This window comes from Coloeus monedula (genome assembly GCF_965178545.1).
Source record: "Coloeus monedula genome assembly, chromosome: 4".
In the NCBI taxonomy this organism is placed as follows: domain Eukaryota; kingdom Metazoa; phylum Chordata; class Aves; order Passeriformes; family Corvidae; genus Coloeus; species Coloeus monedula.
Window position 1 is genome coordinate 61,532,034 of NC_138784.1, and position 13,709 is coordinate 61,545,742.

Sequence of the window (13,709 nt, forward strand, 5' to 3'; positions counted from 1 at the left end):
TATAACACAGAGGTGTCTGGAAATATCACTCTGAAAACTGGAAAGGCAATCCCCTGAAGATATTTGGGTGGGTATGCCAGAAAAAAAAATTCTAAATTTTTGAGCAGGTGTGAAAAGTACACACAAGTATAGTCATATCTGAAAACACCTGGAGTAGGCTTTGGCTTAACCTACCACCAAAGTTCTCGATACCATGGGCCTTGTAAAAGAAGGACAATCTTAACATGATGGTTGGTGAAGAGGTGAAATACTTCATCAAGATTAGCACAGAATATGTCTACAGAACAAGAAGTTCTCATTATTCAGGAATTAAAAACTCTACCAAATGACTTATACAGTTTTTGATGCTATTAATTACAAACTTGGTATATTTAAGTCTACATGCCTGAAAATAGTATTGGACCATTTGTAGACACTAAAGAGTTTGTTCTCTTACGAATTCCCTTACAAACCATTCATTAAGAAAAAAAATCCTTAAATGTAAAGTCAGCACCCTGACAAAAACCTCAGTGGTCACAGATCAGGGCAATGGAATGAACTTTAACTAACAATAATGCCCTGTAAGAAAACACTAAAATAATTTCAAGCAGTTCTTATCATTGTATGAAAAAAACCAATTACTTAGAGATTCATCATTACGGACCAGTCTTTCCAATTGCCAGAGAAATATGACTAATACTGTGTTGAAGACAGGCACATAAGAGTTCCACCTGTTTAAATCCAGAATGCAGTACCCATTGCCCATCTTCCTTAGCTCTAAGGGATAGCTGGTATTGATCTACCCTGGAATTGGTTCTATCACACTGAAATGACAATAGAAAATTTATGTTCAGGCTACCAGTTTCACAGGGTTTCTCTGGAAAGAGTTACATATCAGGGTTTGTGAGGTAATAATGAGTATTAGATATAAATATATATATATATTTTATCTGTAATCTGTATTGCATAATTGCAGTCAATTCCACTATTCAGTGCTAGTTATCTGAAACTCAGATATAGAAAATGTGCCAGTCTAAGTGTGAACAGAGTAGAGTGCAAACTGAATAAAGGCAAGTAAAATGTGAAAGTCTACATTTCAGGGGGTCCTACTGGTTTGAGAGTCCAGAACCTGTAGGTTCTCTGAAGTGATCACCTCTTTTTGGACAGTATTTGAAGGAGCAAGTAATTTCATTGTTAGAGGAACAGAACGGACAACCATTATCACATGAAAGGTTTTCAACAATACCTGCATGTCTAGACAAGAGTCTTGAGAAGTAATTATTGTCTCAGAACAAATAATTCCACAATTGAGACACCACATCTGCAGCACCAAGAGAAGTTTGAAAGGACACTCTGAAGAGTACTTGGGCTTTAACAAGGACAGACCTTTACAGAATCTGTGAAAAAGATGACAATTTATGTGGAAATTCAAACCTGAGAGGTTAAAAAAAGCCTCCAATTCTGCAAGCTAGGACTGCAATGAGGCAGCGAATGGAACATTTTTCAGGTCAATAAAAAATTAAGTCTTATCCCTGAATTTGCAGAGCCTAGCCCTCTGATGATCACACCCACAGATAAAAGGATAGGAGAAATATACATAGGAAGTCAGTTCAGGTGTTTTTCTATCAATTATGTTCACAGCAAGAGGACAGGAGAAAGAACTTCACCTAATAGGCCAGCTGGCTCCAGTACAGCCTCATCAGCAGGCAACGGCTCTCAGATGTGAATAACAAGCAGCAAATGCTCATTAAGCTTTGCAATGGCGCTACCTCCTCACTCAAGGGAATCCCTACAGGAATGCACTTAGCAGATCCTGGAAAAAAACATTGCTCAGAGTTATAAATGTGGCTAGCATCTTCTCTCTAGGAAGACAGAATGTGCAAAGATCTAATTCTGGAAAATGTCTGAGCAGGTGACACTCTCTTGAGAGAAAAACAAAACCATGTAATTTCTGGAAGTAGATGTATCTGCACATTATCCTTTCATGCCAATACAGCTGGAGCATGCGAGGCCAGTCAGAGTAAATCTTACACACGGAGCTTGTCGTGAGAAGGTATTTAATGAATCTAGTAACCAAATAGGCAAAAAGAACAAACATTACTGTTAAAATGTTAGATTATCAATTTCACCTTCTTTGAATTACTAGAAGTATTTTCCAGTAGAAATTATTCAAAAAGAAATATTCACCTCTGTAGCTGGCCAGTCTGTAAAATAAAGTGCAACACTAAAGTATGTTCTTGATCAAAAAATGTTCAGAGTCACAGGGATAATAACACTGGGAGCAAGACTCTCCTGTGACACACTGCATAGAACTCCAAGTCCTTAATAGTACCAGAAACAGAGAGAGAGGTTCAGGGGACAATACCACTGCTGCCAAGAAGAAATACTGTCAGGTTCATGCCTCAGAGGTGTAATCCACTGGTGCTGATAATACTAATGAAACTGCAAGGCATGCATGCCATGTAGGCAAAGAAAAATGCGCATTGTGTACCTTCACTTCTGTACTTGCCATGAAGATGAGTGCAAGGTGTGTTTCAGCCTGCCTGCCTAACCACTGCAATGGTAACTCTCTAGGCTTGAGATGTTTTACTTTAATTTTGATGAAGGACAAGACTACTCTTTCACTGTAGACTTCCTAAGGAAAGTATCCCTGATGACACACAGTCTGACTTGGAATTGGACAGCTCATGGCAGCCATGGAGTACTGAATTATTTAAGACTTTTGTAAATGCCTAGAGTAGATAGATCCGAAGAATAAGCTTCAAGTCTTTCTAATTTTCATTTTGAAAGAATGTCACAACTTAGTTGAATGCCAGAGAATGGAATTCAAGCTTCTCAAACTACTTAAGCACAAAAAGTGCTACTTCTGTATGGTAGCTGCTTGGGCTAAAACAGCACCAAGCATTCTCTTCTTTGTACATCCATTGGCAGAGAACCAAAAAGGGAAAATGTTAATGAACTTCAGAAATATGGTGAAAAGATAAAGCTCTCTTGACTCATAAATCATAAAGAGCATTCATGATATAAGAACACAGACTTGACATCAAAGAGAACATCAGCAGTAAATTCAAAGTGGTAAATATCCCTAAGAAGGGAAGACATGCAATATTGTCAACTGAATTTTCGTTGTTTGAATATTAAGAGACATTAAACACACACCTACAAGCAAACAATCCTGAAATGCAATGCAATTGTTTCATGAACAACAGAAATGTTTCCTAGACACCCAGATATCCAGACTTCAGAGAGTCCAGAATGAACAATCAATCAGGCATAGTTGTCAAGCCACAGCACTGTCAAAAGCACCACTGAGAAAATAAAACAGGGACAATAAGAAGAACTGATAAAAAGTCAAACACTCTCTCATTAACATGCATCTACCCATATGTTGGGTCCACCTAGTAACTACCATACAAGAGAGTATCAGAAGCCAGACCTGAGAAATGCTTGTTTACCAAAGAGAAAATGTATTACACAGGCCACCACAACTGTGAAATAAGACCTTTCTTGCATAGAATTTTCACTGATTTTTTTTTCTTTTCTAATAGATAATTTCAAACTTTAAACTTCATCTGTTACTCACTTCAGACTTCATTTAACAACTGCTGAACGGACAATTTTTTATCTGTACGTTCAAAATAAATGTCAGGAATTTTCTCAGGAAAAAAATAGGTACTGCGTTGAATAGTTTACTAATTGAGGACAAAAGCAAATCTGAAGACCTTCAAAAAGTCAGGTAAGATTCATCTTACTAAATATAGGTGTCTTCAAAGTCAGCACTTTCTCTGACCAAGCGACCACAGGCTTCCAGTAGAATCAACTGAGAACCAGTCAAACCAGTCCACGTGTGACAGCACAATTCACTGAAGCACCTAGTATGAGCTAGGCCTTGATAGTGAAAGGTCAGTGAACTTTTGTTTTAGTAGAAGTGAACAAAATAGGGCCAACCTCCTGTCCCAACTGACAAGACAGTATTTCTGTGCTCGAGTAGAAGTCAAACTGTGCAGCCAACCTGCTCAGCATCAAGAACTAAAACCATGCCCAGAACAAGTAGTGACTTCATGTTGCCATCCCACGGTGCTGGGGGTCTGGTTCTACCGGGAGCTAGGCAGGGACTGTTTCCCTAATTATGTTACTGGAGTTCCCATGCCTGCCTTGTACCTCTGTGATCCTCTGAGGGTGTGAAGATGGGACTCCATGAGCTGATGACTCTCCTGGGATGGGTCTGAAAGCAGGCAGGACAAGGTATTTGGGCTCCCCCACCTACCACTGGGACACTCTTCTCGCTCGTTTGCAGACAACCTTTTTAATCACATAACCTAACACAACTTTTCTATTATGCCACTTACTGTACTGGTCCTCAAGGCTATTTCCTGGACGTGTTATAAAAGTTTAATATCCAGAATAGGATTAAGGGGAGAATCATAAAATACTATTGTCTAATAACCACAATATTTGCTGATGTTAATAATTTTATATGATTGTATTAGAAATTTGATAATTTGGTCAGCTGATTCCTCACTGTTTCTTCATGCAGGTTTTTTTGCAGGAACTCGAATGCTTGAACAAAAGGCAATAAAAGTTTTATGATATGCTAATTTGCAAACTAAAACAAAACCTTTTTTTGGATGAGTACACTCAAGCTATTTCTAATGTAACGGGGTTGAAAAAACTTTTGGACTAGTCAATTCCTTTGATAATTGTCCAAAATGGAACCTAAATTATCATAGCCTATATAAAGAAAGACTTCTATTGCATGTAATTATTTATGCTCTCTTAAAAGCTGTATCTGTGAATTCTGTATATCAACATATCTCACAGCAAAAAAGCGCCACAACTCTTGCCTGATGCAGTAGTATGCATTCATCCAACATTCCAGAATACTTACACAATTGGTTTTTCCAGTCTGCTCCCCTGTGATCCCACTATTTCTCCCAGTGTACAAAACATCTGTCCCAAAAAATCCTGAAAAGCAACAACATAAAAACTCAGAATTCATATTTCATGCAATGAAATTTGGTTTCCTATTTATCTGAGCTGTTCCCTACAGAAGAACAAATTCTGCTGAACACCACATCTTAGTAATAACTATGCAACAATGAATCATAAACACTCACTACTACCTAGTTGACATAACAGTGGGTTACATTTACAGATGTAATTCTAAGGCACTACACAATCTCTACAGGGAGGAAGTAACTGGAGATCAATAGCTAAAATGTCTTTTCACTGCAAAGCACACACAATATTCCTTCTACTATCCTTGTTTCCTTTGCTCCAGGTTCTCAAAGGTTCTCTTACCAAAACCTGCCTGTATTTATTTATAAAAAATAGTCACTGAGGAGCCTCTGAATTCTACTCTTGCATCTCTAAATTTTAAAGTTACTATTTCATCCCTCCCACTTCAAGACAACATGAGCATAAAAGGTTTCTTTTAACACTGAGACACAATCAAAACATGCTTCAATTTTTAGGACCCAAAAAAGTATCAACAAAATGCAGCATATCACATATCTGAAAAGGTATACATGTGTGTTTAAATATACTCTTTGCAAGAGAAATATCGCATTAAAATTATACTCATTAGCATTGTATGTGTTTTTACTCATAGCACAATCACCATATTTGTCTCTATGTATCTGATATTACTGTCCAAAGAAAATAAACATACTCAAGAAACGTAAGCATTTTAGCACAAGGAAGTTTAATAGTGAAGAAGAACTTACATGTTTTGACAGGTTAGGACTCTTTGAGTCAACATCATAGCTTCGGGGAAAAAAAAAATTATATCAGAGTTGCCAGATGACATATCTGAGGACAATTATGTAAAGAAACAAAAATTAAGAATTCTTTCACTTATTTCCACGTGCAAAATTTACACAAATAGATTTGTGAATGGAAGTTCCCCAGTAAGGAAGACAAACTGAGTCATCACATATTAGAGGACTATGGTTCACTAGCTATTTGAAATTAAATCATTTCCAACAAAGTGGATGCTTTAAAGAGAAATTCTTCTGATATTCCTGTTTGAACAATGAAAGACGCCAAATAGCAGACTGAAAATTAAAAATTAACCCTAGAAAACAAACTAACTTGTAAATTATTTTCTTATGCAATTTTTCAGTCATTTGAATAAGCGAATAGAAATAACTGACAATAAACTAAACTGCTTTTAGCAAGAGATTGACTTGTTCTTTTGAGTTTATCATAATCTTAGTCTTGCTCCAGTTAGAAAATGTCATAGTTTCCCTTCCACAATCAAGAGTTAAAAATATTACTCTCTGAATTTAAGAGCGATTGAAAAAAATAATGTAAGAAATTCATAGGGGATTATTAATCTCTATACTTTAATAGTCTTCCATCTTTACCAGATAATCCAAGTAATATTTTTATCAATAATCCATTCCAATTCAATACCAATAAACTGAAAATGTTTTTATCTGTTATTGCCCGTCCCTTGCTCCCCTACATGTTCCTGTTCCCACTGCATGGAGTGCTATCCCTTTGGTTGTGCTGCCACAACTGGTTGCTGGGATGCATCATGGACCAGACCACAAGACAGGATGACAGGAATATTATAACATCACTGGATATGGTACAGCACATTCAAAACTTTAGAAACATATTTATAAAGAAAAAAAATTCCTGTAAATATCATTAATACTAGTTAAAACCTCCAATTAAAAGCAAACTCTTTGGTGAAATTGAACAGAAAAACACAGCTGATAATTTGACCTGAAGGATAGTTACAGAAGTAAAACAAAGAACTACTTCACTGGCAAAATCACTAACAAAGTACCAGTTGTGAACAGAAAGGGGCCTGTGACATTGGTAGCTGTACATTTTAGGAAGGGGGTCATGCTCATTTATGGAGCACCAAATATCAGACATATACTTGCCACTTTATTTTTCTTTCCCTGCAAAAGATATGAGTCATATAAGGAAGTCCTTTGAAAAATGACACTTTGGCCAACAGTAGTACACAATTTTGTCACAGAATTTAATATAGGAAACTTTCTAAAGCTTCAGAATTGGGTTTAATCCATGAGCGGCCATATGAGATTTACATTCCTAACTCAGAGTTCTAAGATATTTAATTTCTCATCGATCATTGTTATAGGGCTCTATGGTAAATTCACACAATATGGCTATATGGTCACTTGCAGGCAAAGACAGCAACAGCTGTTCAGCTTTGAGCTCAGAATAGACTTGTGTCCAGGTGACCCAGAAGAGCAGCAGAAAGCAGTCGGGGTCTTTCTGATAAGCACAGAGAATGTATGGTATTTACACAGAGAATTTATGGTATTTATTTTGTCATAAACAGACAAACAGGAGTCCATTTCCCTGACTACATAAGAATTAAATAGGAGGCTGTGTTTTCCCTTCCAGACCCAAGTCCTTTCCAGATAGCACTTATCCAGAAGGTCTTTACAGACTCCCCTTTCTTTCCCTAGACTGAGCTTGGCTTTCCTCTTTTTCAGTTCATTTCCTTCACTTTTCTCTTTTATTGCACTGCCCCCTCCCCAAAAGATACATGCATTCTCTGAGAAGCAAGAGGCAAACAAATCCAGATTTCCACACAGCCCCTACTGTGTGGTTATTTCAGCAATGTTTGGAGAAGGATCCTTTATTTCACAAACTGATTAGCTCTGACTTAAAACTTATTTAAAATAACCCGCAATAGTTATAACTCCACAGATTGAATCGCATTAAACCCAACTTTTAATATTACAAATAAAGTCTGCATCAGGCTTCCATTGTGAAAGTGGAAGAATTTGTACCTAGCCACCTCAAAGCACCCTGTAATCTTCCTGGCATTAAGTATTTCCTTTCATTCCTTGAAACAGGTGGTCTAGTACATCTTGCAAAGGAAATAAAAAGAAATGGGAAAAGAGTTCTTCAGCTTAAAAAGGATTTTCTGAAAGTAATAATTTTAGGTATAACTGTACTTTGACTAGTTAACCTGCCAATTTCTTAAAACGCCGTCATTACGATGTTACACGTTTATTACTGAGGAAGCAATCCTAAGTCAGTCATGTTTATTACATTAATTTATCCCATGTCAATAGATACCACCTCTCTTCAAGTTAATTTTATGTTGGACAAAACTTTACATGCTTACAGAGGCTGCAATGTTAGAGTCAGATTGTTAACTTACAAATCAAATCGCAGATTCTCCCTTTCTTCAAAGAAGTAGTCCATTATAAATTTTCTTACAAAATCTGGATTTAAAGTATTATCAATTACTTCTGTTCTTCCAAACTGTAAAAGAAAAGTGCAAGTTTAAGCTACATGCTATAAGGGAGTAGAATTAAATAAACTGCCAATACCAGGAACATGTGAGGTATATGAGAGCCTGTAAAAACTTCTCTTAAACAGATGCCATGAAAGAAAATTACGACATTCACATGAATAGATCAGTTATCTGTGGATGAAGACAGAGTGGCAGAAGACCTCATATTTCAATATAGAGGGGTACACACCTTGTATTGTATGACCTAAACTGTATCAACATCAGCTCCCAAAGCCAATAAAAATCCACAAAAACTTGAATCAATAACAAAAATCCACTGTTTCCAGAAAAAAAGCCCACCAAAAAATCTCCAACCAGACACAACAGCAAGCAAAAGCTTGCATGTATTATTTCAGATAGCTTTAAATACTAGGGAACACAGTCCTACCACTGCAAATGTATAATTTTTGCACTATCCATCTCCTGTTTCACCTCAGTTCAGCTCTCTCTTCATTGCTCCTCTCTCTGAGCTTTTGGCAAAATGCCTTTTCTTTCCTGGTGTTTATAGGAAGTGCCTCAGGTCTTGTCAAGCTGAAAATATTTTGATTTAAAAAAAATTCAAACCTTAGCTGGGGGAGGCCCAGAACAACCTGGTCCAACTTTGGAGATGGCTTTTCATGGATCAGAAGGGTGACCCAGACACAGCAGATGAACAGGAGGCTGGAGAACACATAGGTTCCTTTCTCTTAAATTATGCCATGATTGTCATATTTCATATATCATGGGTTTAAATTTTATAGCTCAGTCAGAAATAGAACTATGTATGAATCCAAAGGAGAAGTTACTTCAAAAGAAAGTTATAAAATGGCAGCTAAGCATCAGTTTTAATTTTTTAAAATAATAAAACATCATAAATTTGTAAGTACTTCTCGTATCTTCAATTCTGCATTTTTTTCAATAAACAGTATTTCATTTTACACTACAACCACGTTACCCTTGGGAAATCTGCCAGACTTGATTTACAACGTATTACAGAGTGTATCAGTAACCAAAGATAAATATGCAATGTGCTGATGATCAAGTCACACTGAGACCAGAAAAGGCCTAACTGAATACCCATTAAACTGTCACCTTTATCTCTCATCAATTATACTTAGATTGTTATAAAACTCAAGAGACTGAATTCAGTGGCACTACTAACTTTTCTTTCAATATTTTAAATTACTGGTTTGGGTTTTAGTTGAGGCTTCAGGTTTTTTGTCTGTTTACTTTTTTTACATGGGCTACGCAAGTGATTCCTTCACATACAGATTTACAAAAATATGGGTAGGGATCTAATATCGATACCCAAATGAGATGGACAAAGACTCTCTAACAGTTTAGAGTTATAAAGTGTATGTTTACTCCAGCGCCGGGCAGCTGCGCCGGATAATTCCCTGATGTGCAGCACAAAGGTACAAGCTGACACAGAGTTTATTTATCTACAAAAGTTATGAATAACCAAAAAACAAATGCATATGTATAACATTAACACCTCCCATTCTCCGCTTCATATGGAAATTAGCTTAAATGTCATTAAGCATGCCTAGTATGTTCTCTGAATTGAGTCGGTGGTCTTTTTATTAGGGGAGTGGTCTCATAAGATGAAGTAGTAGTCTTCCTCAATTTGACCTTTCTGCCTTCCTGGGTTTTAACAATACAAATTACTTTTGGTGACCTTCCAGTTCCTCTTTGAGTGACTTTAAATAGGTTCTCAGATAGGGAGGAAATTGACAATTGTTTACATTCCCTAAATCTATTTATCAATGTTTCTGTTTCTCATTCCAAGCACAGCTAAACAAACATAAAAGTGATAGGTGATCAGTTATTTAGTAATCAGTTACTTGCATCTTGAAAACTCATTTGAGGTCCAGCTCTTCTTAACTATTAACTTTTAATTGATTAAGCTCACTTCTATTTTAACTAAATTCAGCACAGCTAACCTTCTAACTAAATCTTTATGTTTCTTTTAAAATTCTGTGTTTCAATATGTTTGGACTCGATGATCTTAAAGGCCTTTTCCAACTTAAATGGTGTTATGACCCAGTTTTATTAAGGTTCTTTGGAAATTCCTCTGCCCGAATTAAGGCGCAAACGAGACCATATGCCAGTAACAATAGTAAGGGTTTTATTTGATGGTAAATATGAGGGAGGGAGGGAGGACAGAATAAGGAAAATATCACCACTCCGCGGATCCCAACGACGCTCGTTGATCCTCTCCAGCTGGTCTTCCCGGTGGTGAAGGTCCCCCCAGAAGGCACAGAGTCCCATGGGTGTATATGCTCAGGCTAGGTGGGCATGTCCAGCCATGGTCCCCTGGGGTGGGGGTCAGTCTCTCACAGCAGACTCTGTGCAGCCCTGTGGGGCCAAGCCTCTCACGTGGAAGTACCCTGTGGGGTTGGGGGTTCCACAGCTGGGCCAGTTTGTGTAACAGAGGATGGGTGTTTATTGCCCCTCACCAGAAGTTGCACCATGCACCCAAAACCCCCCCTCGGTTGGGGGGAGTCTGTGTAAACCTGGCTTCTGTGAGCTGTGCTCTCCCACGACCCCAAACTCAACTAAGGACAATTGCAGCTGGTGGTTTTGGCCTTTTGTAGATGCAAACCTTTCCCTCAGCCTGAGATGACTGAACAATGCGTTTCCCTTTATCTACTCAACAGTTTGACTTTCAGTCCAAAGTCCCACTCTTCAGGCCTGAAGCTTCTTCAGTTGTAGCTTCTTTATAATGAGCAAAACTTTATACCAATGTTTGAGGCATGTACTATTTTCAGTCTCTGAAAATGGTTCTATGATTCTGATTTAACTACTATACTTAACTGACAAATTACGAATAGAATTTACCTTACTTATGACATCAAAATGCTGTTCTCTAAAAATCACTAGTCTATACTTTTCAGCTAAATTAATCACCTTTTAAAATCTGTTTTCCCAATGACCTATAGCCTTTTTAAGCAGAAGAAGTTATTTCCATAATCCAGTCACTTATGACTAATAACATAGCTACTGATTAATTATTTCTCCACATGACCTACTTTCCCCACTAACAACTGTGTAAAGCTAAAATCTTAACATGGCCAAGAAGCAAAAACCTTCAGAAACACTATTCAGGAAAGTAAAAGAATCAAAGTAACTATTTAAAAGGACTAATCTTCTACCTACCACCTTAATTTTTTTACTGCTGGTATAAATACAATATGCCACACATATAAAGCACAGTTCTGACTAAGCCCCTCCACAATGCCAACCTCTTAATTTTGACTGTTGTAACAGATACTAGGAACGGATTGTACTCACGGAACTTTACATCTGACATAGTCAGAAGTTTAGACTTTTGATCGTCTCTTGGAGGCATTTCTATAGAATGATTCATCTGATCTAATGCAGACATCTAAATTAGGTATGGGGAACTGCCCTCCGGATGTTACTGTTTTCCACTAACTGTAAACATAAAACTGAGTTGAAAATATTTATATCTGAACCTCCTGATAGACAAGATGGAGATAATTATGATTTAAAGTAAAAAACTCAGATTTTCTAGCAATTGCAATGTCGAAAGTCTGTTTTAATGCCTGTAATTCCTAAACTTCCTCTTTATTTATACGTACTTCTAGGAAAGATTATATTAGCATCCTACCATCAGGAGAATTATAATATTAAAACAAGTACTTACCATTTTTAACAGCTACACAAGAGAAGTATGAAAATTCCACAAAGTTACATATGAACCTTAGACAATAATAAAAGCCAAAATTTTGAAAAAAATTCTCCTGGACCAGAAGAGGACCCAAATGCTTCAGTGATGACCTAAGCTTGACAACCAAACTGTACCAAGCCACCTAGACACCTGAATGACTTAAGAATCTGCTGTTTTCACAGTTTGCTGTCCAGACATTTAGAACCCTGTGTATGCCCACTATATCTGGTAATTTAATTATGAATTAGTGAATTCCCATTTTGAGTCCCTAAACTGACATTTCTTCATACAAATGATCAGAGGAATGTGATCCAGTAGGTGTACTGAGAGAATGTCTAGTACCTACTTAAGAACAACAGAGAGCAGCAATTTAGCTAAAAATTACAAATTAAATAGGTACAGTGTTTCATGCATTGCACAGTTATATGAGCTTTTCCCCAAGCATGAGACAAATTAAATTCTCTCTTCTTGACAAGACTGAAACCCACATCCACCATGTTTCAGCAAAGCAGAAAATACAATTCTCTGGCCAACTGGCAAGGACACCAAATACAAGAGAAGAGGTCTGTTTTCTGTGTCCCTGGTCACCTCCCACTGGAAATTTTATACAGTATAATCAAAGAAAATATCAGTTCTGAAAACAACAGTATCAGACCTCCTCTCTTTTACAGGGAAAATCAGTAAGATAGTACATTCCACTCTTGGCTCTATAATTAAAGCCCACGGCCACACAGCGATCCACTTGTAGTGAAGAACAGTTCCAGCAATTCTCTCTGAAGGCAGGTAAATAGTGTATTTTATCAGTAGAAAGATGACCACCTTTTTCCCCAATGCTATCAGTTCTTTCAAAGAGTAACAACAGAGGAGAAAAATTAGATGACTAAGAACTGGGACAGAGTTCCAGGCCATAAATGTTGATCTGCTGCAGGTATCCAATTTTGAGGTACTTGATTTAGTTTCTTAAGACGTATCTCTCTGTTTACACACATAGATAAGAAGTCCAACCTATGCATAATATCCTCCCTCCCTTGTCACCTAGTGTACACTCCATTCAGCAGCATCTAACTTCTCTGAAACACTACACAAGCAAAGGTAGACCTTCACCACAATTACAGACTAATTTTGCTGACACTGACCATCACCACAGCTCAGTTCTTCCACAGATCATGTACTGTTTGAGTGTCCCCCTTTCTTGAGAGCCACAAACCTTATCCAAATTAACAGCTAAGTCTAGTTTAATTTATCTGAGGAAGACTGTAAAATGGGAAACTCATGTATTTTCTCTATTATTTTCCCCTTTTGATGGAAATGTGTGATATAGATATGGAAATTGAGATCAGTGTGGCAATGTTCTAAGTGTTTGCTAGTTCATAGAACTCCCATAAGCCTAGCATGGCATTCAAGAGGCTATGACATGACCTCCTCTGCCAGAGCAAATGACCAGCCTTAAATATACCGAAAGGGTTTATACATCTATGAACATGCATCTTACCTCTCTCCATTCTTTGTTTCCAATGGCTTGTGTGTACAAAACACAGACTGTGAAAAGAAAAAAAAGTTTGGTTATTTTCAAACTTTAACATATCCTTAAATTAAGTTAACTAATTTTGTAGTCTCTTCTGCTGTGGAAATTAGTAACTAGGACAATCAAACAGTAATGTTTTCCCCCAACTGTCAGCAAGCCTAACCAGACTGGTGACAATATGGTCTAGTTGTTGTAGAAATCAGCTAATAAATGGAGTGCCTTAAAATGGGAGGCAGCGC

The 13,709-nt window shown here is 37.3% G+C and overlaps 1 protein-coding gene across 3 annotated transcripts in view; it reads right to left on the minus strand.

The window, feature by feature from the left end:
• CPNE8 (copine 8) overlaps window positions 1-13,709 on the minus strand; it is a 78,879-nt gene that overhangs the window by 43,534 nt on the left and 21,636 nt on the right. For 2 of the 3 annotated variants that reach the window (XM_082280947.1, XM_082280946.1), the window contains exons 1-4: window positions 13,438-13,459; window positions 8,138-8,241; window positions 5,706-5,790; window positions 4,868-4,944 (exon numbers count right to left, since the gene is read on the minus strand). Coding sequence is in view for 2 of the 3 variants with exons in the window: in XM_082280946.1 (XP_082137072.1) it covers window positions 4,868-4,929 (62 nt within the window). In the remaining variant the exon portion in view is untranslated. Of the gene's footprint in view, window positions 1-4,867; window positions 4,945-5,705; window positions 5,791-8,137; window positions 8,242-13,437; window positions 13,485-13,709 lie in introns of those variants that run through there. The other variant, XM_082280945.1, reaches the window with a different exon arrangement.